Source organism: Penicillium canariense, assembly GCF_028826845.1.
Source record: "Penicillium canariense strain IBT 26290 chromosome Unknown utg000002l_segment0_segment0, whole genome shotgun sequence".
Lineage (NCBI taxonomy): Eukaryota > Fungi > Ascomycota > Eurotiomycetes > Eurotiales > Aspergillaceae > Penicillium > Penicillium canariense.
In genome coordinates this window covers 1,730,676-1,757,810 of record NW_026622729.1, presented here as the reverse complement: position 1 = coordinate 1,757,810, position 27,135 = coordinate 1,730,676, and the positions used below count along the sequence as shown (strand labels likewise).

At 53.0% G+C, this 27,135-nt stretch overlaps 12 protein-coding genes across 12 annotated transcripts; 5 read left to right on the top strand and 7 right to left on the bottom strand.

The window, feature by feature from the left end:
• Positions 1 to 30: 30 nt before the first annotated feature.
• N7482_003843 (putative formamidopyrimidine-DNA glycosylase) lies at positions 31 to 1,200 on the bottom strand (the record flags this gene model as incomplete). Its single annotated transcript, XM_056685968.1, has 2 exons — positions 31 to 547; positions 608 to 1,200. 2 exons carry the CDS (start codon positions 1,198 to 1,200, stop codon positions 31 to 33), a joined length of 1,110 nt encoding a protein of 369 aa, XP_056544710.1.
• A 443-nt stretch (positions 1,201 to 1,643) lies between these two features.
• On the top strand, positions 1,644 to 2,285 carry N7482_003842 (MIX23 family protein; the record flags this gene model as incomplete). The annotated part of the gene is made up of 1 exon (XM_056685967.1): positions 1,644 to 2,285. The coding sequence occupies one exon, from the start codon at positions 1,644 to 1,646 to the stop codon at positions 2,283 to 2,285; it is 642 nt and encodes a 213-aa protein (XP_056544709.1).
• A 572-nt stretch (positions 2,286 to 2,857) lies between these two features.
• Positions 2,858 to 5,475, top strand: N7482_003841 (peptide alpha-N-acetyltransferase complex A subunit NAT1; the record flags this gene model as incomplete). Its single annotated transcript, XM_056685966.1, has 3 exons — positions 2,858 to 2,939; positions 3,000 to 4,961; positions 5,021 to 5,475. The coding sequence occupies 3 exons, from the start codon at positions 2,858 to 2,860 to the stop codon at positions 5,473 to 5,475; spliced, it is 2,499 nt and encodes an 832-aa protein (XP_056544708.1).
• Positions 5,476 to 6,040: 565 nt separating this feature from the next.
• Positions 6,041 to 7,601, bottom strand: N7482_003840 (Tim22-complex subunit TIM54; the record flags this gene model as incomplete). Its single annotated transcript, XM_056685965.1, has 3 exons — positions 6,041 to 6,654; positions 6,701 to 7,441; positions 7,514 to 7,601. 3 exons carry the CDS (start codon positions 7,599 to 7,601, stop codon positions 6,041 to 6,043), a joined length of 1,443 nt encoding a protein of 480 aa, XP_056544707.1.
• An 812-nt stretch (positions 7,602 to 8,413) lies between these two features.
• N7482_003839 (serine/threonine protein kinase CBK1) lies at positions 8,414 to 10,540 on the top strand (the record flags this gene model as incomplete). The annotated part of the gene is made up of 4 exons (XM_056685964.1): positions 8,414 to 9,045; positions 9,119 to 9,622; positions 9,702 to 10,178; positions 10,228 to 10,540. The coding sequence occupies 4 exons, from the start codon at positions 8,414 to 8,416 to the stop codon at positions 10,538 to 10,540; spliced, it is 1,926 nt and encodes a 641-aa protein (XP_056544706.1).
• Positions 10,541 to 11,254: 714 nt separating this feature from the next.
• Positions 11,255 to 12,034, bottom strand: N7482_003838 (spliceosome assembly protein PRP11; the record flags this gene model as incomplete). The annotated part of the gene is made up of 2 exons (XM_056685963.1): positions 11,255 to 11,950; positions 12,023 to 12,034. The coding sequence occupies 2 exons, from the start codon at positions 12,032 to 12,034 to the stop codon at positions 11,255 to 11,257; spliced, it is 708 nt and encodes a 235-aa protein (XP_056544705.1).
• A 164-nt stretch (positions 12,035 to 12,198) lies between these two features.
• Positions 12,199 to 14,189, top strand: N7482_003837 (uncharacterized protein; the record flags this gene model as incomplete). Its single annotated transcript, XM_056685962.1, has 4 exons — positions 12,199 to 12,367; positions 12,425 to 12,872; positions 12,907 to 13,033; positions 13,092 to 14,189. 4 exons carry the CDS (start codon positions 12,199 to 12,201, stop codon positions 14,187 to 14,189), a joined length of 1,842 nt encoding a protein of 613 aa, XP_056544704.1.
• Positions 14,190 to 14,665: 476 nt separating this feature from the next.
• N7482_003836 (putative C6 finger domain protein) lies at positions 14,666 to 17,264 on the bottom strand (the record flags this gene model as incomplete). The annotated part of the gene is made up of 3 exons (XM_056685961.1): positions 14,666 to 15,531; positions 15,631 to 16,015; positions 16,179 to 17,264. 3 exons carry the CDS (start codon positions 17,262 to 17,264, stop codon positions 14,666 to 14,668), a joined length of 2,337 nt encoding a protein of 778 aa, XP_056544703.1.
• Positions 17,265 to 18,896: 1,632 nt separating this feature from the next.
• Positions 18,897 to 19,847, bottom strand: N7482_003835 (putative formin binding protein; the record flags this gene model as incomplete). Its single annotated transcript, XM_056685960.1, has 2 exons — positions 18,897 to 19,763; positions 19,824 to 19,847. The coding sequence occupies 2 exons, from the start codon at positions 19,845 to 19,847 to the stop codon at positions 18,897 to 18,899; spliced, it is 891 nt and encodes a 296-aa protein (XP_056544702.1).
• Positions 19,848 to 20,184: 337 nt separating this feature from the next.
• N7482_003834 (D-mandelate dehydrogenase-like dehydrogenase) lies at positions 20,185 to 21,441 on the bottom strand (the record flags this gene model as incomplete). Its single annotated transcript, XM_056685959.1, has 5 exons — positions 20,185 to 20,283; positions 20,338 to 20,577; positions 20,639 to 21,048; positions 21,115 to 21,329; positions 21,389 to 21,441. 5 exons carry the CDS (start codon positions 21,439 to 21,441, stop codon positions 20,185 to 20,187), a joined length of 1,017 nt encoding a protein of 338 aa, XP_056544701.1.
• An 836-nt stretch (positions 21,442 to 22,277) lies between these two features.
• Positions 22,278 to 24,438, bottom strand: N7482_003833 (putative cell cycle control protein (Cwf19); the record flags this gene model as incomplete). Its single annotated transcript, XM_056685958.1, has 2 exons — positions 22,278 to 23,099; positions 23,155 to 24,438. 2 exons carry the CDS (start codon positions 24,436 to 24,438, stop codon positions 22,278 to 22,280), a joined length of 2,106 nt encoding a protein of 701 aa, XP_056544700.1.
• Positions 24,439 to 24,695: 257 nt separating this feature from the next.
• Positions 24,696 to 27,046, top strand: N7482_003832 (putative ATP binding protein; the record flags this gene model as incomplete). Its single annotated transcript, XM_056685957.1, has 5 exons — positions 24,696 to 24,738; positions 24,806 to 25,949; positions 26,245 to 26,352; positions 26,443 to 26,564; positions 26,634 to 27,046. The coding sequence occupies 5 exons, from the start codon at positions 24,696 to 24,698 to the stop codon at positions 27,044 to 27,046; spliced, it is 1,830 nt and encodes a 609-aa protein (XP_056544699.1).
• Positions 27,047 to 27,135: the final 89 nt, after the last annotated feature.

Genomic DNA, 27,135 nt, shown 5'->3' with positions numbered 1-27,135 from the left:
CACATGCAATGTCTTCAAGCCACAAATATCTTATTTCCTTGATCGCGTAGAGCGACGCCTGCCGACAGATGAATCTATTGGCTTCTCTTCTTCTTTCTTCTCCTCCTCCTTCACGGTTGAATTCTTCTTTTTCTTTGGCTCGCGGCTGTTTGGCTCGGGCTTGTCTTCGGCGTCGGAGTCAATTTCCTGTTTCACAGCACGCTTTCGTTTGGAGCTTGCTGGAGTGCCACCCCCATTTCGATCAATCTCTTTAGCCACAGCACCGGTCTTTTTCTGGACTGCTGGCACAACGGCACTTGTTCGGCCACCGACAGTGAGGAAGGTGATCTTATCTCCATTTGGCAGAGCGGCTGGTTGGTTCTTCTTCCCTTTGCCCCATCGATGCTTAAAAAGCCAGTGCTCAGGGAATTTCTCCGAGTCTGCTAAGACATCGAGGGCTGTGGAACAGACGTAGTGGATTGAGGAATTGAGTTCCTTGATTTGGTCATCGTGCAAGGTATTGCTGTACTGTTCCGGGTGGATCTTGGCATGGTACAAGATTTCGTCACTAGAATAGGAATTAGTACTCCGTACGTGGCTTGCGTTAGATCAATGAATGAGATCTTACCCCATCCAGTTCCCAATTCCACTGATATTTGCCTGGTCAAGCAGAAGAGCCTTGATGGGTACCTTCTTACTCTTCAGCTTCGCCATCAGCCATGTTTCTGTCACGATGTCTTTATCCACAACGGGGTCTGGCCCGTTCTCCTTCAGAGGTGTGTGCTTGCGAATCTCATCAGCAGGGCAATCCACTAGGCGGATACGACCGAGTCTGCGGGCGTCCACAAACGCTGCCTCTGTCTTCTCGTCGTCACTTGTCTCCAGCACAAATTTCGCGTACTTTGGTGGCCATTCCTTATCGGCAGGTTTGTCTGAGCGGTAGTAATATGTGTCTGCATCCTTGATTTTCAACCAGCCAGCCATTCCAAAATGCATCACAACATGCGGCGGTGATGACATTGTGATCCAGAAGTATTTTCCTTGTTGCCCAGCACCGACAATCTGCTTTCCTTGCATGGCCTTCTGGAATTCGGCTGCGCTGGTCCCAACTTTGCCGTAAACAATATCATCGTGTTGCGCCTGCACTTTGGAGAGTGTCTTTCCAACCAGGTGCTGCCGAATGAAATGCACAATGCGTGCCACTTCCGCAAGCTCAGGCATATTGACTTTGAGGAATATAAATGGATCAGGGGTACAAGCTTATAGACAATCAGATCAAGGTATATGCATCTGTCAAGGCCAAAGGCCGTCAGCTTGACACGAGAATCTCGGCGCGCGACACGAGATCACATGATCCAGTTTAATGGGCATTATTCAGCCCAAACTGCACTAGTCTGAATGTGGACGAGCATTCGCTCATCTGCGGCGAAGCTGGAGAATATCGCCTTCCTCACTGATCTTTCGAAATCTTCAAGGCCTGGCATATTTTTGGTTGTGTTGTATAAAATTTGTCTTGTGTATCACCGGACAACCTCCCTTCTCAGCCTGCCGTTCTAATTCTATTTCCCCACCGTTGGCACTACTCGACAGAGTATCCACCCAAGCTGGAGTGGTTCTGGGCTAGCAAGACGACTCGTGGTTCTGGGGAGGCAACCAGCAACAAGATGGCACCGGCCTCGTCTACGGAGGCTCCGGCGCTGACTCCTCAGTTCTGTTTCAACGAGAGGTTGCTCCGAGGTGCGTGGATCAGCCGTACTATGACAGCCCCTTCAGCTAATCCGAAAATCGACTCAGACTTCCTTCGCCTCTCCCGCTCTACTATTGATGACTCGATTACGCAGAATTTAAATGCACTAGTAACTCCCGCCCGTGGGGGATTCGACCCAGCTTCTACTGCCGTCCGACAAACCGACTCTCAAGCGCGAACAACGATCGATTCTACCGCCTGTCGGGGCTTCAAAAATAATGTGCTTTTCCCATCATGGCAGACTCGATCAGATGTATTGAATTACTGTGCCGGTGTTGCGACTAGCCCAGATCCTGAAGATCCGGATTTGATCCTGCGCGAGACTGAGTCCGCTCGGGATCGCGAGCGGGTTGTCAATGAGCGATTGGATCCATATTCGGCCCGTTTCTTCCCTCGAGAAGCACGAACCGAATCCCTGGCAACCCTGGTTCGGAACCAGCGCGCCGTGGAGGAGATCATCCGGGCGCGGACATGGGGCATGGTGACCGAGAGATGCGGTGGCTCTTTTTCTTCATGGGAGGATGCTCTCAATAGCTGGCGCAATACTCATCAACGATGAGGGTATCTTCGGGGAGGACAGCCCATAGCGGGTATGCGCGTATGCGCATGCATGCAAGGACTGGTTGCCAATCTGGCTCTTTCGGCCCTCGACTCTCCATCAACCCCCCCCCCTGAAGATTTTCAACCCCCAACTGTATATTACGGCATATATAAAGCGTTGTTTAATGACCATGATCACTTGGGAGGTGATACGTAATTTTTAGTTTCCGAATATAAGCCTTCAAATGTTTGTGCTATATGGGAGTGCGAATATATATTAGTGGCCATACCGGCGAAAGAGGATTTGGAGAGCCTCTTAAGGTTCCACAGAATGCCTTGTTCTGGGCAGTTTCACTGATTCCCTGGCATCCCAAACCATACCTGTGCATCAAAAGCCACTGGCATAGTTGAGAGGAAAGTGGAATATTTCCCACCGTTCCGCGTTGACGTCGGCGTCGGCGGGACTGTAGCGTCAGGGCTATCTTATCGGCCCAGTTGTTCTGCCAAGTTCGGACTCGGAGAAGTCGCTCCCCGCACACATCGATTCCTCCCTCGCACAAGTCAATCCTCCCCCCAGCAGCATCGCCCACCATGCCGCAACCATTGAACTCCAAGGACCAGGCCTTGTTCCGTCAGGTGGTTCGCAACTTTGAGCTGAAGCAATACAAGAAAGGTCCGCCCACTTGCCCCCTCCATGGCTCCGGCGTAAGCTAAATCGTTTTCATCGCAACAGGCATCAAAACGGCAGACCAGGTTCTTCGCAAGAACCCCAACCATGGCGATACACAGGCGATGAAGGCTCTGATCATGAGCCATCTGGGTCAGTTGGAGGAGGCTTTTGTGTTGGCCAAGGAGGCCCTGCGCAACGACATGAAATCGCACATCTGCTGGCACGTGTACGGGTTACTATATCGGCAGGAAAAGAACTATGAGGAGGCAATCAAGGCCTACCGCTTCGCCCTGCGACTTGAGCCCGAGTCTCAACCCATCCAACGTGATCTCGCTCTTCTCCAAGCGCAGATGCGGGATTTCCAGGGCTACATCCAGAGCCGCAGTGCCATGCTGCAGGCGCGTCCTGGCTTCCGCCAAAACTGGACTGCGCTGGCGATTGCCCACCACTTGTCGGGAGATCTGGAGGAGGCGGAGAAGGTTTTGACGACATATGAGGACACTCTGAAGGGTACACCAGCCGTCGCGGATATGGAACATTCTGAGGCCTGCTTGTACAAGAACATGATCATTGCCGAGACAGGGAACTTGGAAAGAGCTCTTGAGCACTTGGAAAAGGTCGGTTATCGTTGTACCGATGTGCTTGCCGTCATGGAAATGAAGGCGGACTATCTACTCCGACTTGGTCGCAAGTCCGAGGCGGAAGAGGCTTATGCCGCCCTTCTGGATCGCAATCCGGAGAACTCGGTCTATTACAATGGCTTGATCCAGGCCAAGGGGATCCCGGAGGGTGACCACAAGGCGTTGAAGGCCCTGTACGATGATTGGGTGGAGAAGAACCCGCGCGGCGATGCGGCACGTCGTATTCCTCTCGATTTCCTGGAGGGAGATGACTTCAAGCAGGCCGCCGATGCTTACTTGCAGCGCATGCTCAAGAAGGGTGTTCCTTCTCTGTTCGCGAATATTAAGCTTTTGTATAGCAACCCCACCAAGCGGGACGCAGTACAGACACTGGTGGAAGGATACGTCTCTGGCAAGTCGGGTTCGCAGCAAAACGGTTCTGCCGAGGGCAAGGATGAATTCCTGGCTTCATCGTACTACTTCTTGGCCCAACACTACAACTACCATCTCAGCCGCAACCTCCCCAAGGCCATGGAGAATGTTGACAAGGCCATTGAACTGTCACCCAAGACAGTTGAATACCAGATGACCAAGGCCCGTGTGTGGAAGCATTACGGTAACTCTGTGAAGGCAGCGGAAGAGATGGAGAAGGCACGCCTACTGGATGAGAAGGATCGGTACATCAACTCCAAAGCCGCCAAGTACCAGCTCCGCAACAACGAGAACGACAAGGCACTGGAGAACATGAGCAAGTTCACTCGCAACGAGACTGTGGGAGGTGCCATGGGCGACCTTCACGAGATGCAGTGCACATGGTATCTGACTGAAGATGGTGAGGCATATCTGCGACAGAAAAAGCTGGGCCTTGCACTCAAGCGCTTTCACGGGGTCTACAACATCTTTGATACATGGCAAGAGGATCAGTTCGACTTTCATAGCTTCTCCCTTAGGAAAGGTATGATTCGGGCATACGTCGACATGGTCCGCTGGGAAGACCGCCTGCGCGAGCACCCCTTCTATACCCGGGTGGCTCTCTCCGCAATTAAAGCCTACCTGCTCCTTAACGACCAGCCGGATCTGGCCCACGGCCCCACTGGCCTCGGGGTCAATGGTGACGCTCAAGATGATGCCGAGCGCAAGAAGGCCCTCAAGAAGGCCAAGAAGGAGCAGCAGCGCCTGGAGAAGATCGAGGCCGATAAGCGCGAAGCCCGAAAAGCGGCTGCTGCAAATGCTAAGACTGTTGATGGAGAGGTCAAGAAGGAGGATACTGACCCCCTTGGCAATGATCTGGTCCAGACCAAGGATCCTTTGAATGATGCGATGAAGTTTTTGACCCCGCTGCTTGCCCTCAATTCACAGAATGTCGAGGCTCAGTGCCTTGGCTTTGAGGTCTACATTAGGCGAAGTAAGTTTTTTGTTAAGGGACTTGTAAATCATTCTCACTGACTTGGAATCCCGCGACAGACAAGCACCTGCTGGCCCTGAAATGTCTTTCCGCCGCATATGCCATTGACCCCTCCAACCCCACCCTCCACCTCCAGCTCCTTCGATTCCGCAAGACCCTCGACAATCTTCCCGAGCCTCTTCCCGCTCCGTCTGCCGAAGTTGTCAAAGCAGAATTTGAGAAGCTGCTCCCCAAGTCTCAGAAGCTTGAGGAGTGGAACGAGTCCTTCCATACTACCAACAAGGACAGTGTTGCCCATGTGCAAGCCGCTCTTTCTGCTCGTCAGCTCCTGAACCCCGACTCCAAGTCTCAGTGCGAGAAGGACCTCCTTGCCACTCTCGACTCGCCCCAGATCACCATGGATGAGGCCGCCATTGCCATCGATCTGCTGAACAAGTGGGGCAGCGATAACACCGCCTACCTGCAGAAGGCAAACCAGAAGTGGCCAGAGTCTTCCGTGTTCCAGCTGAACTAAGGGGATAGAATAATTGAAGAAACTTCTTCTTGCTACCAAGTCCCCAACCGGTGATCAGAATTGAAAGCCCGGCAGTCTCAACGCCTCGGCTGCTTTTGCTGCCCATGACTACCAACTCATGGAAATTCACCGGATTTTCGGCAGAGACCATGTGGGAGAAAAGAAAATAGAGACAGTCCGGGGAAGAATTATACCGTTTGACGTCTGCTGTCAGCCAATCTTTAACTCCAAAAATATACAGATCAGATTACATCCAATGTACAAGTACTCATTTCAAAATTTCTTAGTACCTAAGCACTCAAGCGTAGGCAAACATTGAAATTATCACCTTCTATACACTTATTTGTTATTCTGCGCTAGCCAAACTGTAGGAGTTGTTGAGATTGAAGTGTCGCCATATACATTCCATTAAAAAAAACACAGGTAGCGCCTCTAACACTAATATACAAGCCGAGGAGGGAGGTCGATATGCAGATTGGGCAAACATGATAGGCCCCACGCCTGGGGAATAAAACACACAACCTTCTATGATATGACAGTTGCTTTTGGTACGGAATGCAGTGCCTTACGCACCATCCTCGCCATCTATATTGCCAAGGATAGGCTTCTTCTTCAGAGTCTCCTCGTCCTCACCGTATCCGTGACGGATCCACATGCGCTTCCAGAAAGCAACGGGATGCGGCCGCTCTTGGCCGAGGATATACTCCTCTTGCGAAGCAATACGCTGGACGCGGGCCTCGTCTTCTGGAGAGAGGATAGCACGCTGCATACGCGAGGCAATGCGGGGATCAAGCACGGTGTCGTCCAACCACTCGCGTTCCTTGTTATCTTCCTCGTCGCGCGTACGCACAGACTTGTGCCACGACTTCTCTTCGACTTCGAGAGCAGTTTGCTGCTCAAAGTTACCGCGTGCAAGGTCGGCGAAGGAGCTGTCAGGCGACGGCGTTGAGTCGACGCTTGCGCCGCTCAATTCGGAATCGGAGCTGAAGGACTCGTCGTGGTACGGTCTGGAGTTGGCGGCAAGGACAAGTCCTGCGACTTCGCGGCCGATGTTCTCGGCAAGGTGCCGTTGATTGAGATAGCGGTAGAGGCGGATCGGGGTGTTCAGGAAGCCGAGAATGTGAGGGAATTCGATAGGCACGGAGTTGTCGAAGGACTGAGGCAGAGAGGAGAGGGAGGCTGGCGGAGGGATATTCGGTGGGAAATATGTAGGCATTGGCTGGACCGGCTGGCTTCGAAGGCTGCTCCTCCTTCTTCTCATCCTTCTTCTCCTCCTTCTCCTCCTTCTCGCTGCCCGTCGTCTGCTCAGAGCTAACCTGACTGCCGTCCGCGCCGGAGGGCTGGGGTTGGGGCTGGTCGCCGTCTGCGGTATCCTTCATTGTCTCCTCCACAGGTAGGACATCCGCAGGGGGCGGAGATGGAGGATCCAATGGTCCAAGCCAGCCCTCATGCAAGCCTCGAACGTACTCCTTCCAGGTATGCCGGCCGATCACCAGGTCACCCTTGGGACCGGGCTCGTCTTGAATACCGATGCGCTGTCGCATCTCCAAAACAGCTGACTCAACACTAGGCTCTTCGACGACGGAAGACTGCTCACCAGCCTTTCGCCTCGACTTCCGGATGATCTCCGCCGTGCTAGCCCGCACGTCACCTTCACGTCGCCCTTCAACCACCGTGTAGTCCAACGCCGCGGCGGTCAGGATGGGCTTGACATATTCCTTGAAATGCTCCCTTGCCACGCGAAGACCATCGCCAGGCGGCGCAGCCAGGTAGACGGTCAATTTGCGGCGCATTTGCTCCACAGCCAGTGGCTCGTTTGCGATATGAGCCACGAGCTCACACCATTTCTGTTGGGAGCGGCGCTTCTCCCGGCGGTCGTAGATTATGGCACCAGCGAAGGATCCGGTAATGGTGAAGAAGATTAACCAGTTACGAGACGGCAGCTTGAAGCGGAGATTCGGCAGACCTGGTGCATTGCATCGCATTAGTATATCTGAGGGTTGTGCCAATCACGGAGATGGGGGTCAGAGAGGCATACCCATCATTTTGAACACCGGGTTGGGTGGCTTCGGGGCCTTGGGCTGGCCAGTGCCAGCGGCGGTGCCAGTACTGGGTGATTCCGCCATTTGACTTGAGATGGCAGCAGCAAGCAGCGCGGTTATCGGCGTGAATCTCGTGAATCTGGAAAAAAGTCGCCCGAGCACCGGCGCCAGGATGATCCGCGTCACGTGCTTGGGAGTATAACTCGGCGTTTGCTTTGCGGACGATTTCGTCTGGACTTTATAGCATTGGGAAGATTGGAGAGAGTATATCTGATATATTCCTGGCGAGTCTCCTTTCTGATGTGATAGACCGTATACATCTGGATACTTTGAGGACCGAGAGCGCCCGACATTTGTGCCCAGCTCCTCTGCTTGGGGCAGAGCAGGCGCCTCATGGGAAATGCGGCGAAGCCCTGGGAGTTTTGTTGCGCTAAAATTCTTGTTGAACCCAAACTGGAATGCGCTCCCCGAAGACCGGCAACTGCCATACCCCTCCCCCTGGCTTTCACGATCGCAGAGGGACGAGGGAGGTGTGCAATGGTTTCGGACCAGTCGAGATCCACGGCCTGAGATATCACACATTGTCCACCATTACAGAAGAGCGGCCGCCCTACCCTCCTTTGAATATAGCCCGCAGAATAGTTTCGTGAAATCTAGTAGCACGAACAATGCGAACAGGTAACTGTCATCCCTTGTACTTCCGTCCAGTAAATAGGCCTGAAACCGATAGACGCCCCTAGGGCATTCGGGGGAGTGGATTGCCTCCTGAGAGCCACCGCTCCTTTCAACCACCTCCCCGCCTTCTCCTTTCCCATCCACTTCTTTCCTCCCCACCACCACCCCCCCCCCCTTTCGTTTGAATCCTCCTCGTTCATCAGGGAGCCGGGGCCGTCAAGATGGATCCCAACAGCAACAACAACAACAACCGCATGAACATGAATTACGGGTACAATGACCGCAACTACAACGCGGCCAACAACCGCGCCTATCCCACCACCCCCTCCGCTTTTCCTCAGCCGATCTATCAGACCCAGGGAGCTCAGGACTACGTTGACCCCTCCAACCCGGCCTATGCCCCTGGGTATTTCGTGGCCAGCCCCTACGCCCCGCAGGCCCAGTATGCCCAGCAGCAGCAGCAACAGCAATACGCACAGCAGCAGGCCCTGCAATCGCCTCAGCCCGCCTACCAGACCCGCATGGGCTATGCCAACGATGGCACCACCGGCCTGATCCAGCAGTTCTCCAATCAAGACCTCAACGCCAACCGCGGGGGCTTCTTCAACCGGGCGCCATCCCCCGCTTCTCGCCCTCGCACTGCTGGTGGTGCTCCCGCTCAGGGCCAGTCGCAGGCCGCGCACTTGGCCCCTCCGGTCCCTCGCAGCCCTCGCCCGCCGGCGGAGAATGAGGAGTTGCAACGAATCCCTGATCGTTACTCGGAGAATGTGCACAAGCGGGGTAAGGCCGCAAAGGAGTTGGTGACGGTCTTCTTTCATGAGAACATTGAACGGGCCCGGGATCGCAACATGCGGTAAGTGCTGCCTCTTCACACAACCGACATATATTTGAGCCGTATCTAATCCTGGTGTTTCTCGATCTGGCAGTTCCGTGGATCTCGACAAGACCCTACAAGACTCGAATGTCCCTGCCACCAAGAAGCGCCACGAGGCTGAAGGCATCTCGAAGAGTGAATCAGACTTCCTTCGGTTCCTCCGCACCAAGGAGACCCCGCAGAACTTCCAGACCATCAAGATTATTGGCAAGGGTGCTTTCGGTGAAGTGAAACTGGTGCAGCGCAAGACGGACGGCAAGATCTATGCCCTCAAGTCGCTAATCAAGACCGAGATGTTCAAGAAGGACCAGCTGGCACACGTCCGTGCCGAGCGTGATATTCTGGCGGACTCGAAGGACAACCCATGGCTGGTGAAGCTGCACGCCTCGTTCCAGGATTCGGCGTACCTTTATTTGCTCATGGAGTTCTTGCCTGGTGGTGATCTGATGACTATGCTCATTAAGTATGAAATTTTCTCTGAAGACATTACTCGGTTCTATATGGCTGAGGTGGTGATGGCTATTGAGGCGGTCCACAAACTTGGCTTCCTTCATCGGTAAGTGACTTCTATCCCCGGACAACTTCTGTCACCATGTGATGCATCACATGAAATCAATATTAACGTATACCGACAGTGACATCAAACCGGACAACATTCTCCTTGATCGTGGCGGTCACGTTAAGCTTACTGATTTCGGTCTCTCAACCGGTGGTAAGAAGACCCACGACAACGCGTATTACCAGAACCTCCTCAAGAACTCCACGTCAAAGGACCGGAACCGTAATTCCGGCTACTTCAACGATGCCATCAACTTGACGGTCTCCAACCGTGGCCAGATCAACACCTGGCGAAAGTCTCGTCGTGCCATGGCGTACTCTACAGTCGGAACCCCAGACTATATCGCGCCTGAGATCTTTAATGGCCAAGGTTACACCTACCTGTGCGATTGGTGGTCGGTGGGTGCCATTATGTTCGAGTGTCTCGTTGGCTGGCCTCCATTCTGTGCCGAGGATACCACCGATACTTACCGTAAGATCGTGAATTGGCGCGAGTGCCTTTACTTCCCCGATGAGCTGGTTCTCTCTCGTGAATCTGAGTCATTGATCCGAAGGTAAGACCATTTTCCTCTTGATGACGTACAATGTTGACTCAGTATACAGCTTCCTGTGTGACCCCGAGCACCGAATTGGTAGTGAAGGTGGCCAACATGGTGGTGCAACCCAGATCAAGAACCACCCATTCTTCCGGGGCGTTGTGTGGGAGCAGCTGCGCAGCATTCGTGCACCGTTCGAGCCCAGACTTAGCTCGAACATTGACGTGTCGTACTTCCCGATCGATGAGATTCCTCAAGAGGATACTTCCGCCATTCATCGTGCTCAGGCTCGGGCCATGCCAGAGTCCCAGGAAGCCGAGATGAGCTTGCCCTTCATCGGCTACACCTACAAGGCCTTCAACGCTTTCCAGAGCAATTAAATGCGGCCGTAATTCTTCGAGAATTTCTAGCCGGGTGGTGCTCTACATGGATAGACCGAGAAGCAGCAGGGCTTGCACTCATGTTTTTCCCTAAAAAAGCCCTGGCCTGGCTGAGGCCTGGAATGTTCTCATTTCGCCACGAATCGTCATTCAGCATATCAGCGCGATGTTTTTCGAATCATGACCACCGAGCGCCGTCTTTTAGTTTCAGTTATCGATATCTCAAGCGTACTGGGCTACATTTGTTGTGATGCACACTCATGTTGTCATAAGGAATGAGGAATGGGGCTGGCCGAGGACCTGATATTTCTTGCATTTCAGGTCGTGATTTGCATCTTGATAGTTTCAGAACGGAAAAAAAAGATCCTCCTTGACGATATCCGTGGACATAGATAATGATGATCCCTATGGATTTGACCAAAGATTGCATCCTTCTAAACGACTTGCATGAAAACTCGAAGAATCACTGATACTATTGAACAGACATAACCGGCGATCAATTTCAATACAAATATACTGACAAAGGTAAACGTAGTTGTGGTGTAAAGCCAAGAAGGTCTCAATTCTATGAGAAAATACCAACGCTTGAGATTTGCAAGAAGAAAAAAATATGAACCAAGCCCCGAACGCCGAGCTCCAATCCCACCGTAGACCTCACCCTCTTTTGTCGCAGAATAAAACGGAAGCCGAATATCAGACAGCAAATGAAGGAGATCATGTCTGCATGGGTGCTAAGCCGGGCACACCACTGAATCGCTCCTCACGCTCAGTCTTGAACATGATCTGGACCCAGAACTCTTTACTATCCTCGTCAAACCATGTCCAATATCTCCCATCGCGGCGATCGACCTCCTTAGCCTGGAGCTTGAAGCTGCAAGTTTGATACGGCTCCGCCGCAACAACCAGGTACTGGAAGTTCTTATCCGGATCCTCAACCTTTTGTTCAAATGCTGACATAAACCGCACGCGCGGAACCACACCGGGCGTGATCTCCTGATACTGCAGTTGGAAGAGCAAGCCCATTTGTCGCGTCAACGGGTCCCGGATCTTGGTGATCTTGTATCCAGGGCGGCCGATCTTAATCGTCTGCTTCTTGACCTGCACGCCCATAGCACCTGGGAGCGAAGATGGGTCTTGGTTTTTGCCTTCGCGCTGTTCGCGGGCCGCGCGACGGGCGAGGTTCGTCTGGTGCTTTTTGCCCTGGGTGTGGGCCAGGTAGGAGCCGTCATTTTGGTGAACTGTGAGGCAAAGACGGCACTCAAAGCTGCCGACGTGGTTCTTGAAGAAATAAGGGTCTTTGTCGAGGTCGATCGATTCGAGCGCGAGCTTGCGCAGACGCTCGCGACGGTCAGCGTTGGTTGCGGAGTGGGAGGCGACGCCTCCACCGCCGAACTTGGACCCTGCGCGGTTCTAGGGTATGTTAGCATTGATCAGGATAGGAGAGATCTGGCCCTATTAGCAGAAATTAGGGCGCAGACGTACCTGATAATCCATCTTGTCGCTGTCGCTGAAGAGGTGGTAGAAGGCAAATCTGCGTGGCTGAGATAGACAGGGTTATGTAAGCATCGCGGGAGTCGCTGATTCCTGAGGTACACAGTCGATGTGGGAAATATCACCACGCCAAGTGTGAGCTGGACATTAGAAAATTAGCTCGCACGATGAGCGCCTCTCTAGTAGGCCAGCGCCGGTCTTATGGCGGCCAGCTATGCACCATTCGCTATGTGGGAACCGTCGATGGCACCTCGGGTGATTGGCTTGGTGTTGAATGGGATGACCCGACCAAAGGCAAGCATTCAGGAGAGCATAAGGGAGTCCGGTATTTCACATGTATGTTTAGCTCGAGTCTGATCTTTTTATAGTGGCAGCCACTGATGCAGTTCACAGGCAAAAGCAACCACCCCACGGCGGGGTCTTTCGTCCGCCCCTCCAGGCCAGCAGATCCGCCGCTCAGCTTCGTAGAAGCTTTGCGTGAGAAGTACGCATCTGAGTATGAGTCGGAGCTTGTGTGGACGTCCAAGACGACTGGAGCGGTTGCCCATCAGGTTATTGAGATCGGCGGCAAGGTCGTCGAGGAGGTGGGCTTCGACAAGATTCGCAAGCAACTTGCAAAGTTACAGGAGCTACGAATTGTCTTGCTCGATGGACTACGCATTGCTGGTGTGCTATCTTCTTATGAGCAGCCTGAAGCGCAAGTTCGCGAGGCTGCCTCCGAAATCGCAACGACTTGCCCACAGATTATTGAGCTGGATCTCAGCCGCAGTCTCGTAAACAGCTGGAGCCATGTTTGGGAGATTTGCAACCAGCTTCCCCTGCTGAAGAAGCTCAAAGTCAAGTAAGTCTGACGGCCATTCCTTGCCGCTATTTAGCGATATGACTAGGGATGGGATTGACTTGCGATGTAGTGGGAACCGATTCCGACCCCTGGAAGAAGGCTTGACCTTTGAAGGGGTCACGGAGCTACATCTAGAAGAAACCTTGCTGAGCTGGGACGAGGTACGTCCAACTACTGCGATATCAACCTGGTCTTGCTTAGTGCTGACGATTCATATAGATTGCCGAGGTGGCAGCTTGTTTCCCAACCCTAACCTCGCTCACAGCATCTGGCAACCAGCTCAGGACGATATCACGCCCCCTGTCTGGGGTCATCACGACGTTGATCCTTGAGAGTAATGAATTCACGTCCTTATCCGCTTTACGCCCGTTAGCAGAGATGCGGACCCTCGAACACCTCTCTGTACGGTGGAACAATGTCGCCGCCATCTCCGATAACCCGAAGAATACAACTCTCGACTTCCAATTCCCAACTACGCTCCGTTCTGTTGACCTCTCACGTAACGACATCTCATCATGGACATTCCTCAACCACCTGCCTACCCTCTTTCCAAGTTTGACGACCCTTCGCATTTCCGGAAACCCACTCTATGACCAGCCTCCCCTGCCGCCAGCCATAGCAGCTGCTACTGGGACGATGAGCGCCTCCAAGCCCATGACAGTGGATGAATCTTTCATGCTCACACTATCTCGCTTCCCTCCTTCCCTCCGAACCCTTAATTTCAGCACCATCTCGCTACAGGACCGTTCCAATGCAGAGATGTACTACCTTTCCCTCATCGGCAAGACACTCTCTGCCACCTCTGAAGCCGAAGAACCCGCAATTCTTGCCGAACACCCTCGCTATAGCGAGCTATGTGAGCTTTATGGAGAACCAACCGTGACAAGAGCGGTCGAGGGTGACGGCTCTGGCAGGAGAGGAATCCACCCCCGGTCCGTAGCAGCACGACTGGTCAAGATGGCATTTCGTCTGTCCCAATCGCAAGTCTGCGTCAAAGAAATCCCAGCCTCTTTCGATTCATATCAAGTGAAAGCCCTCGTTTCCCGGCTCTTTGATCTTCCTCCATACAAGTTCAAGCTAGTCTGGGAAACAGATGAATGGGATCCGGTAGAACAGCAGGCTGGGGATGATGGGGCACCGGATTGGGATGAAGACAGCGATGACGAAATGCAGGCTCCGGCGCCTGCACCTTCAGCGGATACAAGCCGGTTCATGCGGCGAGAGATTGAGCTGGTCGATTCGACGCGGGATATAGGGTTCTTGTTCCAGGGTGAGACGGGTGAGATGAAGATTCGGGTGGAAGTACCTCATGTATAGTCCTGAGTGGTTTCACCCCATGTCTACGATATCTACGTGCATTGCATCAAACGGCTACTTGTACAATTCCTATCGAAGCTTGTGTAATGTTCTTGTTTTCGAATATTGACTGATCAACGTAACCTTATCCAACTACTAGTTGGATTTCGCAGGGTATGAAACTCCCGTAGGAAGAATAAGCGAGTTATGCACAGAAAAGAAATCATTCGGGGGGAAGAAAAGGCCAGAAAACGCCGATGTGCTTTACTCGCTCGCTGCCCAGTCCCCTGAAACCCGATGGAAAAAGAAAATGAGAAACATGAGGTCAATACATCCGAAAAATCGCAACGCCGAGCCATGATGCTTTTTCGAAACACACAATCGCTGTGCATTCGCAAACATGAGAGTAAAAATAACCGCCTTGATCAGGGCAGGTCAGTGAAAAGAGACGAGACAGAAGGATATGAAGCATCGTCCAAAGCATTGAGGGAGGCTGGTTACCCACGGGCAACCCACCACGAGCGAACTGCCATGCAGCAAACCCGCTTGTAAATTTGCGTGGTGCCCTTGCCCTCGGCTTCTTCTTCGATGAACTTCTGCGCGACGAACAGCTTGGTGCCGGACTCTTTCTCCGCGGTGTATCCAACCTTAGGCAGGCTGTTGGGGAAGTCGGCCCAACGCTGCCCAAGGTGCCGCGCAATGGCGATGGAGTAGATGATGTCGCGGTTTTCATAGGTATCCAGCAAATGGCGACACCGCCCCAGGGTATCGTCAATCTGCTTGGCCGAGCTAGCTTCATTATCGTGAAGCGTCAGGAACTCGCCAAGTTCGCTCCAGAAATCTAATTGCCGCTGCATGAACTGATCTGGCTGGTTGGGTGGGGTTGCCGCGTCCATTCCTAGCGCTCGTGACAAGGAGTTCTGATCAAGGTGGGTCCAGGTGAGAAGGGCCTCCATCGCGTTGAGACGAGTGTTTGCTACAAGCAGGTTCCAGTCTTGTCCATATTGCCCGTTCTCTGCGTTCGGTACTTGGCGACAAAGAGTCATGCTTCTCCAAATTATCGAAGCCTCGAAACTCTCCAGACGGGCAACTGTGTTACCGTCATTAAGGTTCCAATCGTTGAACGCATTAATCAACGCCGAGTAGTCCGCCATGAGCTGCGCATCCGCCATGAGAGTCGAGAGCGCCTTCTCCGAATACCACCGAACCTCTAACAGCTTATCAATTGCAGGGGCGTACGTGGCCAGGAACACCGCTTGAATCTCTTCGAGGCGACCAGGGGGAAGGGAGGCGATGGGATGAGGAGCTGGTGGAGCGATGCCTCGCAAAGCGATCAGGTCATTGACATGGAGGTTCTTGGCTGCTGTTCGGAGAATCATTATCAGCGCCTGTTCTGAACTGGGATCCTAGAAGGGAAAGGGGAGAAGGGATAGACGAAGTGAGGCAAGACGGTTCCACGCACCTTTGTATATCGGCTCCGAGCTCTGGGGCCGTACTTCGTTAGCAGTCTGCATGATTGGAGTATTCGGTGCGTTGGTGGTTCCGAGAGAATGATCAAGACTCGCTCCGTTGTCTGGGTGGTCGGTTGAGTTGCTGGGAGACTCAGAGTGGAGAGACGGCGCGAAAGGTTGCGAGGAAGCGGGCATATACCCAGGGGGCGCAGAAGGATAAGAAGGCACCGATGACGCAGGAGGGCCTTGGGGGTTGACGACGAGGGACGGAGGAGGATTCGGAGCTGGCTGGATGGCCGACGGAGTGGATGCTTGAGGTCGAAACACCGGGTCGTAGCCTAAACACTCACGCTTGCTCTTCACACAATTTCTGCAGACCGGGTGTCCTTCGTCGCACTGCGCAAATTAGTGCATTGCCCAAGAACAAGAAGCGCAAAAAATGGGTGAGGTCGTGGGTTAAGCGGGAGATAAAATAAACGATGGCGGGGTCTGCGGCAACAAGCGAGGCCCGCGCCCCGCGAAGCGCAACGTGCAAAACTCAACGCAAGGATCAACGTACCTTGATTCGTCGCTTGCGACATGTTAAACACCCAGTTTTTGTGCGTCGCTTAACTTCTTTCTTGTGTCGTCCACCTGAAAGGATCTTATTTGGGTCTCCGGGAAGTGGGTACCGCATCTGCTGATTCGAATTCATGCCCGAGGGCGAAACACTGGACGGATAGCCGGTCATGTACTGCCCCATAGACGCCATAGAAGGCATGTTAGACGGCATAGGGGACCCAATCGGCGCTTGGGGCATTTGTCCGGACTGTCCTGGGCCGTTGTTGCTGGGGTTTGCGTTCACACTCGAGAAGCCTCCGCCTGTGTTGTGGTACATGTCGGAGGTCTGCTGCTGGTAGTTCTGCTGCGGCTGAGACTGGAACTGATGTTGAGACGGAGCTGATGGCGGCTGTTGTCCATCAAGCTGTTGCGTGGGAACAGAGTTCTGAGTGTAGTGGTAGCTGCCATTAGACGGGGTCTGGTAATGAGTCGAGCCATTCACAGAGCCCTGGTGAATCGCATCGTGACCTGCACCTATCGTGTGCTCAGACCCCTCGTGCGGATCGTGGTGTCCGAAATGGCTATCGTCACCAAAGTGGTCCATGGTAGGAATATCAGTCCCGATCGCTGGGAGTGATGAGTCCAGTGAGGGTAGGGTTGTGTCAATTGCTGGGAGCGAAAGATCGGGCGCCGCAGAAGATCCCACAGAACGCAGGGCAGTGTCAAATGAAGGCATGTCTGTGTCATCCAGGGAGTGAGATGAACCAATGGATGGGAGGGATGTATCCATTGCCGGAAGCGAAGATATCACAGAGGACGTGGTGACATTTGGGGCAGGTGTCTCCTCTACAGAGGTGCCGGTGATTCCTTGCTGATTTGTATCCGTAGCCAGCGGCGACGGCGGTTCTGGCGGTGATAGCGATGGCTCTAGTGAAGGCTCAGCTGTCGACGTCGGAGCCTGGGTGGGCTCGGGCTGAGGCGGGCTGGTTTCTTCTGAAGGTTGCACATTCGACACAGGCGGCTCACTCGTCGCTGGAGCCGGCGCATTCGGTTCAGTTGGCAGGTTGGCCGATTCGCCAGGATTGGTTTCTGTTGGGTCTGCCATGTCTAATCGCCGAGCCCTCCAGGCGATATGTCGGGTTCGATCAGTACGTAGAAGCCGAGGGTGGGTGTCCGCAGTCCTGTTCAAGAATCACGGCGGCAGGAGGATCTTCGAGGTCAAAGGCTGTGCAGCTTGTGGCTGAGTGAAGGCACAACACCAGATTGATCGGGTTGGGATGCGTAAATCATTTATCACCTTTGGTCTGTTAAGAGCGCAATCTGTTAGCTAAGGTTCCCCTCCATCTCAAAGCACCAGCCCAGTCGCGCCCAGATTTCCACTGGGGAGTATTTCAAAGTGCAAAACAAACTCAATCTTCCCGGCAGCACTGGAGTTGACATAAGGCAATGGTTTCCACTGGAAGAGCTGATCCCGTCTCAGCCCGTTTGGCCGCTGACAGGTTACGGTGCAAGCCGCTCAACCAGTGGACAAGGCCAGAGCCTGCGACGCGAGCTCGAGCGCGCCCGAATCCTCGTGCAAGTGGGGGGTTTGACGAGAATTGGTATCTGCATAAGCCGCTCCCAGGTTCCATTTTGCATGTATCGGCCGATCACGGTCTGTGTCGCATTCTCTGTGCTGATAGCCCCGAGGACTCCTTCCCCGCCCGCGGTCTCAGGCCCTCATGGGTAGTATTCCGTGTCGCGACGACAGTGACGAAGACATCGGGAGCCCTTTTGCGGTATGCACTCGATTGTGAAGGCGCTGGGGAGGGGAATCCGGGGCTCTTTGCGGGTGCGAGAAGAGAAATGCGCCTCGACAGGACACGGCGGGCTGAATGGGCTGGAGAACTCGCGATTGCATCAAATAGGACGTACTAACCGGGTAAAGACACCTTGTGTCGGTACATATAGGGGAAAGGCGCGAGTCGCTGGGAAACTCGGCGTGTCTGTGGTTTGGTGGCAGTCGGAGAGAGATGCGCGAAGTTGGAGCGAACCAAGGAGCTTTCTTTTCCGGCGATCCAAGTCTCCGCTTCGACGCCGAAAAAAATTGGAGTGGCAACTCTATACCCCAGGTCTACCCTTTCCTCGTCTCTAGGGCTACACATTTATGAACTACATGTATATGAAATTCAATGAAAAGTAAAATTGAAAAAAAGGGAATATCTCCACATTGAGTTTCCTAGGCTGCGCAGCAGCTCTAGCATTCGGGCAATATTGTGCCTGCAAGATTCAGTGGAGCAGAGACATCTATGATCTCGCCGTGTCAATCCTAGCGGTGTCACACGCGTCTAAATCTGCATGGAAGAATCCAGGTTAAGGATTCTGATGTGTCTGGTGAACAGACAAATATTGCTGGATAACAGGTCGGTAACGCCGAGAAGCCGATGTATCATGGTAATCAATCATGAGCGCGGCTCTCGGGGGTGTACGAGCAGCTTGACCTAAAAGAGAAATTGGCTGGTACCGTTCTTGAAGATCATTTGGGGCAGCAACACTGGGAGGTTGCCTGCAGTGAGTCCTCTGCCTGTGAAAGGAAGACGGAAGACAAGCACTGGGAGCAGCGTATCGAGCATGGTCATCACACTGTAAAATTACAGCAGCCAGGCATGTTCTTGATCTGTAGGGCTCAGTTGTTCATATAGAAGCTGCGGCAGCGGCTTTTTCTGAGAATGATCGGACGTTTTTTGCTTGGTCCAGTTCATTTCCTCATGACCTTCGCCTTGCGCTTCTTAAAAATAGGCCCAGGGGCTTCTTCACTCGGCTTCTCGTCGGTCACTGTGGCGGGTGTATTGCCAATTTCTTCTGCCTTGACTTGAGCTAGGCTGTCCGTCTCCAGGGTCTTGGAATCGAGAGCTTCATCCTCCTTCTTCATGGATAGAGCAAGGTCCCACTTCTGTTCTTCAGATTTTAGCTCCTCTGATTCATCGTCCGCAACGGGGACCTTGGACCTCTTCAGGTCCTTAGTGGATGCAAATAGAGCATCCAGATCCTCGTCGTCGCCATCCTGGGCACCGGGGTAGGACCTCATCCTCGAGCCCCACCCTTTGCTCACAAGTTGCTCGGACGGATTCCCACCCTCCTCCTCTTCATCTTCCTCACCATCATGTTTGCGCTTGCGCACTCCGATGGACTTTGCAGCGCCTTCTAGTCCCGCCTGCGGGTCGATCTGGGTCTCCGAGAGCGTCTGCCATTCACCAGCCAGAGCCATGTCTCTGCGATACTCCTCTGGAATCGCCACACCCATTTCAGCCAATTGTGCCATCTGCTTCTTTCTTTCCTCTACACCGACCGGTCGTTCAGCGGGCATGGGTGCTGGCGCGGCGGTCTTCTTCCAAGGCGCAGAGGCGTTCCCGGTCTTGGAGGACCCGCCCGCCACGGCCTGTCGCAATCGTTCGACCTCACTCTTCGCTCGCTGTGACTCCCTTTCTTGTTGCTCATTGTTTCTGTGGATCTCACGGAGGAAGCGCCTGAGACTATTTTGGTGTTTTGGACTGGCTTCGTGCTGGGTCTTTTCGAAGGGTGTGTCGCGGATGAAGACCTTGCATTGTTTGCACCAGAAGCGAGGCTATAGGATAGAGACAATGTTAGAAAAGTCCGAGCCAGAAGGGACTGTAGGATAACTCACTGCGGACTTCCAGTACTCGGCCATGGTGGAGTTGTTGTGTTGAGTTGAAGCTCACGCTGAAGCTGAGCAGAACGGTTGATAAGATGGCCGCGATCGGGCTAGTCCCAAAGCAGAAGGCCGCAGGTGGAACTTACCACCACCCTTTTTGTAAGTCGTGCTGGACTTGATGTTTCTTTCTCTCCCGGGAGAAAAAATCAAATTCTCGAATTCAAAGTGGGCTCGAGTTTGTGTAAATTATATCATTGTCTATATAAGGCTAAAAGTATACTGACCGATATATTGGGCCAAATCTATGAAGGGAAAGATCTATGGACATGTACGACAGGTATCGAGCACCAGAGCTCCGATTTAGACAAGATCATTACAGATCAACCTGCTCCGCAACAGGACTCTTCAACTTGCCAGTGGTGAGAGCCAGGCTGATGTTCTCAATAGCCCACGCTTCCATCGCAGTAATAGTCTAGGATTCTGTTAGTCTCGCAACCTCGATACTTAGGGCATCTCCACAACTCACCTCGACGGTCCACGTGCCCATGTGTGGCACAAGAATAACATTCTGGTTGCGCAACAGTCCAGGATGGACCTTAGGCTCTTCCTCAAAGACATCAAGACCAGCGGAGAATACCTTGCCGCTGTCCAAAGCGTCCACCAGGGCTGCTTCGTCCATGACGGCACCCCGCGCGGTGTTGACCACAACCACTCCATCCTTCATCTTCGCAAACTCCGCCTTGCTGATAATATGACGGGTCTTTTTCTGCGCAAAGTCAGCATACAGAGATCTCGTACAACAAATCCCATCCACGTATTCTACTTACGTTCAATGGCAGGTTCAGGCTGAGCACATCGCTGGTCGACAAAAGCTCGTCGAAGGTCACGTACTGAGCTCCTCCGGATAGCTCTTCATCGAGTTGGCGACGGTTATGGTAGATAACCTTCATTCCAAAAGCCTCGGCCTTCTTCTTTAGGTTCCGCCCGATACCTCCCATTCCAAGGATTCCCAAAGTCTTGCCCTGAGGGTCGTGGCCGAGCGCTGGGCGTTCCTGGCCGAGCCAGTTGCCTTGACGAAGAGTGTGCATGCCAGTGTTGAAGTTTCGGAGCGCACCGAGGATTAGGAACATGTTCACATCTGCAGTAGCGTTGTCCACAACCGTGGGCACGTTTGAGACCCGGAGCGGAGGGTGACGGGCACTGCATGCGTGGACATCCACCTGGTCATAGCCAGCTCCTGATTTGGCGGTGATTGAAGTCAGCAACTGGCAACATCTTGGGATGAAATTATGTCGGGGCGTACCGCAGTGAGCAATATATTCCAATGACTTCGGCAGCGTGTTCACCAACTCCTCGTCCACTAGCCCGGTGATGCTAATAGAGGAGAATGTCCGATAGGCTGCCACAACCCCGTCAAGCTTTCCATCCCGGCATTCTTGAAGAAATTCTTCGCGATTGGTTGCGGTTGGTATCACAACTTCGGCAATTTCACCTAGCGTATTCCAAGCCTCATGCGCGCTATGCTCCAACCTATTAGTGCTCGATCAAGAATAAGCTTATTCACTGGATGAACCGACTAGCCAATATTTCCAAGAAGAAGAACCTTGGGTTTAGCGGCGTGAGAGCCCATACTGATGAAATGATGCTGCTGTGATCTGCACGGCAAGCCGTTAGTTCCCTGTCTTTCCAAACGACCTTTTAAGGTACGAAATCAGCGCAAGCATCTGCGGATACTCCGCAAAGCAAGAAAATGACAGTTTTTATCCCAGAACTCTTCCCCAACTGGAGGGACGCGCAATTGGGATCGTTGGAGGCCTTTAAAAGGAGCCCGCGGGGTGTCATCGGAAGGCGCGCAAACTTACAGATAAGGGCGAGGGGCTGGCCGGGGGCGTCTGATAGCGAGTCCAATTGATTTGGAAGATTCGGCGTAGCTTAGAGAGGGGATTCTAGGACAGGAGGGCCTGAGTATAGCGAAGGAAATATGAAAAGAAGATGATGAGCATTGGCGACCGCAAGAGTCATGAAAGATACGAGACATCGGCCGAGAAGAGAGGGCCCCACGGGAGACCTGGGTTTATCTCGGCGAGTTCTCCGCAGTCGCGAGATGCCGCCATTAGACGTTATCTTTACGAATATGATCCTGACTCTGAGTCGGTCCTATTAATCAGCAAAGCCTCACTGGCCTAGGCGGGTAGTGCAAGTCAGTATCTATCCCAAGTACCGATATTAAGCGTTCAAGTGTTCAAACGTGAGGTTAGATCTATACCGGGCTTCCGGACTTGGGACTTGGGGGAATCTGGGCCCCGGGGACCGAGTTATCAGGAAACGTGGAATATGCCTTACAATGGAATGCTTGAGGTTCAACTGCAAAGAGAATGTGCATCCGAGAAGCCTCGCGCTGGATTGATCCATAGCAGAGCCTTTTTGAGTGTTAACACGTAGGTTTTTGTTTTCAACAATCCTGTCCTATCCCTCGACCAGAATCCGCGTCCAGTCAAACTTCCTCCATCGCTTCTTGAACCCCTCGACCCTTGGATCACCACCCCGGTTCCAACGACCCTGGCGCTTTATAACGTCGGGAGCCACGTCGAGCATGCCGCCAATGACCTCGCGAGCGAATAGGTCTCCACGGGGCCAGCGGTGATCGTCTTCAACGATATGGCCTAGGCCCCCATCAAGCTCGAACCAGACATGGAAGTAGGGCATTTCCTTCACCAGAGTCCGGCGGAATGCAGACCTACCAAGCCCCTGCTTGGACTTGGCCAAGGTATCGATGAGCTTGCGGTGCTGTGACCATTCTGACTCGGCACTTAAAATCGCCTCCTTGAAGAACGCAGGCGAGGTCTCTCCAAGACTGTATGGTAGAGGGACGACTTCCATAGATGCATGACGCTTGCGTTGTGGCTGGGCCGCATTCTCGTAGAAGATAACATCCCGGCCTTGGTCGTGGTACATGCGTGTCAGGCTCTTCATGAAGTTACGGATCTCCTCCCATTCATCATCGTCACATTCCAGGAGATTGTTTCGATGCTGGATGGGCACGATAGTCGCTCCTCCTTCGCTAATTTCAGGCTCGGTGGGAAGGGTGAGATAGACTCTGGTTGCGAGGGAGACGATAGGCGCCACTGGAGGGGTGTTCGTATCTTCGTGATGGCAGAGTTGGCAGTTATCTAAAATGCGATTCATCTTGCGGAAGTCATTAATTGTAGCGCTCTTAATGTCGATTTCAGATCGGTGCACTCGTTTGGCCAGTTTGGAAGCCTGGTCGTCCATATACTCCAAGTCATTCTAGACGATTGTTAGGTTGCTGAGCCTAGCCCTGGAATAAAGGACGGAATCTTACCTCAAACTTCCCATCCCGCGCAATGCGCTCTGCTAGCCGCTGTCCTTCACCTCCCGCTTGGCCGCGGGTCTTGCGTTCCTCGCGAACCATGTCCTCAATGCTCATGTCTTCGTTGTCTTCCACTAGGCCTCTTTCACGGCCTCGCTTGGTATCAACCGGCTTGACCTCATTCCTTGAGCCGGCAAGCATGCGGTTCTGCTGGACACCAAGCACCACAACGTCCGCCTCCTTGCGATTTGACAGCGATGCAGCTGCGGCATTGTTGTATTGTTCTTCCAGCTCAGCCGCATTGGAAGCTTTTTTTAATTTTGCCTTCATCAGCTGAGCTTTGAGACGGTTCAATGCTGTCTGGTCAAGAGGTCTGGTCGTGTTCGATGGAGGGACTGTATCCATTCTCTTTCCCTGACCCTCCGCTTTGAGCTCCTCCGCAGGATCGCGAACATGCACGTGCGAGTCCCGGTGAGCTGCTTCTTGAAGCTTCCTCTCCTGGAATAGCTCTCCGCTTGGCTTGTCCTTGCCAACATAGGACTCGCCATACATCTTGCGACGGTCCATCTCGGTTTCTTCTTCTCGGGCGTCATCAAACGAGCGCAGATCACCAAACCGCTCTATGGCAACCTCTTCGACGCGTTTGCCACTCTCTTTAGCTTCTCTGTAGACGCCCTTGAGCTTGGTCATTCTCCACTGGGATCCTGAGTCCCCAAATGTGTAATCCACCTGATGCTGTGCAGGCAATTCATCGATATCATCAAGAGTCTTCCCTTCTTTAAGATCACGGAGGTGGCTGTTGAGCTCCTTGTCATGGATCTTGAGCTCATAATCCGCTTGGAGCATCTTTGGCTTCGTAGACTCTTCCAGGCGCTTAGGGTGCGGCCGATGAACATAGTCGATATCGAGGGCGGATGGTGCTTCCATCCAGGAGTCTCGCTTCAAAGGATTGGGCTCCTCCTGGACGACTGTCTTGGGTGCCACAGGTTCGATGTCTCTGTCGTCTTTGTGGCGGCGCTTATGTGAGTGCTCACGGTCGTCTCCATGGTCCGTCCCGTGGCGAGAACGCTTGTGTCTGTGGCTATCATCATCGCGGTGTCTGGAGTCGCGATCTCGTCTATTGTCACGCTCGCGAGATCGTGATGAATGCCGTCGGTGATGGTGGCTGGAATGACGGTGGTGACGGCCGGAATGATCTTTGCTCCGATCGCGGTCTGGATGGCGCCCCTTGTCGCTCTTCTCCTGACGTCGATCCTGGTCCTCCGCCAGCGACTTCTCGAAATCTTCCAAGGTCATCGTGTTTCTCCTTGAAGGTAGTTGCTCTGGAAGAGCGAGGAGCAAAAGGCTGGAGCGGAATGACGTTTGACGCGCGGGCGGTCCAGGCGCATTCGTCAGTTCCCCGCGACCAAAGAATTTCAGAAAAAAGAGCTCCCCGCGACTACACTTCTACAACCTCCCCGACGAGACCTCACTTTACCCAAATATTGATCGCGCTCATTGGAATCAAAGCTCAGATCATACTGAATTCTTGGTAACCTGAATACTGCTTCAACATGGCGTCTCCGGCGGTGTCCGTTGTCTGCGTGGGCATGGCAGGTAAGGATCAACTTTCTTCTCAAACCGCTTACCCTGGAATCAGAGATTTAACAGATATATTTTATAGGCTCTGGGAAGACGACTTTCATGCAAAGAATCAACTCTTATCTTCACTCGAAGAAAACTGTCCCCTATGTGATGAACCTTGACCCGGCGGTGCACTCGGTACCCTTCGACAGCAACATCGATATCCGGGATTCCATCAATTATAAAGAAGTGATGAAGCAGTATAATCTGGGTCCAAACGGCGGAATCCTGACATCTCTGAACCTGTTCGCCACCAAGGTCGATCAAATCATTTCTCTTCTCGAGAAGCGTACCGCCCCGAACCCCGACAATCCCTCCGCGAAGCCAATCGAGCACATCCTGGTCGATACCCCCGGTCAGATTGAGGTGTTCGTGTGGAGCGCATCGGGTAGCATTCTCCTGGAGACCCTGGCATCGTCGTTTCCGACTGTTATCGCATACGTCATTGACACTCCTCGTGCGAGCTCGACCAGCACGTTCATGAGCAACATGCTGTATGCATGCAGTATTCTTTACAAGACCAAGCTTCCGATGATTCTGGTCTTCAACAAGACAGATGTGAAGGATGCCGATTTCGCGAAGGAATGGATGACCGACTTCGACAAATTCCAACAGGCTCTGCGCCAGGAAGAGGAATCCGGGGCCTTCGGAACCGAGGGTGGCGTCGGCGGATTTGGCGCTGGAAGTGGATACATGGGATCGCTTCTGAACAGTATGAGTTTGATGCTTGAGGAGTTCTATCGACACTTGAGCGTCGTTGCCGTGAGCTCCATGACTGGTGATGGCGTTGACGAGTTCTTCGACGCCGTTGAGACGAAGCGTCAAGAATTTGAGCGTGATTATAAGCCCGAACTTGAGCGAAAGAAGCAGGAACGCGAAGAGAACAAGTCTTCTCAGCGGGAACTGGAGCTGGGCAAGCTTATGAAGGACATGAGTGTCTCTGGATCTGGTCGCAGAGAGCGAAAGGGTCCTGAGACCGGGCCAGAGACCGTCAGCGAGGCTGAAGATGAGGAGGAAGATGAGATCATCAAGAGAGGATTGGCTGATGGGGAAGACTTTAGCGATGAGGATTACGATTACGCCGGGCCCAGCGCAGGCGACGAACAAGGCCTCTCCGAACGATATAAGCAGGCTCTATCGGGTTCTCAGAGTGCCCCCTCGGACGCAGACAACAGCTTCACCAGGTACCTGCGTGCCAGCAACATTAATCAATGATTATGAGAATCCATGCGAGGAGTTGTTGTCTTGGGTTTCCATGGTTTCAAGGAGTTGGTGGTTATTGAATGCCAATTTTCTGCTGTCGCATTGAAAATCCACATATGTATTTTTCTCACCGGAGGATAGTTACAGGCTGTTGAAGTTTTGTATGTCTTCACCTCTATAGCTCTTAACTAGTCGATTTATCCTCTCCTAATCAAAAGTACGCTGCAAACGAGACAAATCCAATGACGTCACACGGTCCATAGCTTTAGCTTCCAGGCTGAAGCTTGAACATATTCTCACAACTCTCAAGCAAAACCACTATCACCATCTCGCCAAACTCAAAACTGCTAAGGTTCGGGACACTTTGACCGATGCGAAATGGATGTGAGTGAAAGAACCCAATGATCTACTCAGACGAGGCTCGCCTCGTGTCTGAGGCGAGACCATTTTGGCACAGCAGGCTGAAACTCAAAGTAAGGTCTTCCAGACCTATACCTACTCGACAGCGGCATGGCTTTCGCTGCAGAGTGTGCCATTAATGGTGGGCCCAAGCATGATAGTGGCCATGCTGCTGGACGAAACCCGACCAGCATCTTGTGCGTCACCCCGGCTCTTTATCCAAGGGTCTACTATGTTCCAGAGACTGTTCTAACCATGCTCGGTAGCTATTGAGATCTACTTCGCCCGGTGCCTTGGCTTTAGTCTGCTCACCATTGCCGTTTTGACCGTGATGTTGACTGGCTCAATCCCCTTAACATCTTCAATCTCAGAGCCTGTCACGACCGCGGACTCGGATCCAAAGGCACCCTATGCCCTGCCTACCCTCGTGGTGACCTCTCTATTCCATGCCATATCTGCCTTCTATGCATACACCTGGTATGTTACCCGAGGACAGGGGGTGTTCGCGGTCGCCGTTGGTGGAGGCTCCATCTTAGCATTCATCGGCCTGTGGTGCGTGCTCTTCGCGAGCAGCGGGGGCAAGATCAGTCGCAGAACAGGCGCTGACAAACGGACTACGGGGTTTCCTTTTGCTAACTCGGAGGCGGCTAAGAAGCATACGGGCAAGAAAATCCTCTGATTGTGATTTTTGTGGTTCACTTTTTTGATCAATTTTTTTTTTTCTTTCTTTTTTTAAAGTTGTCTCCAGGATCTGGGGTACATGAGACC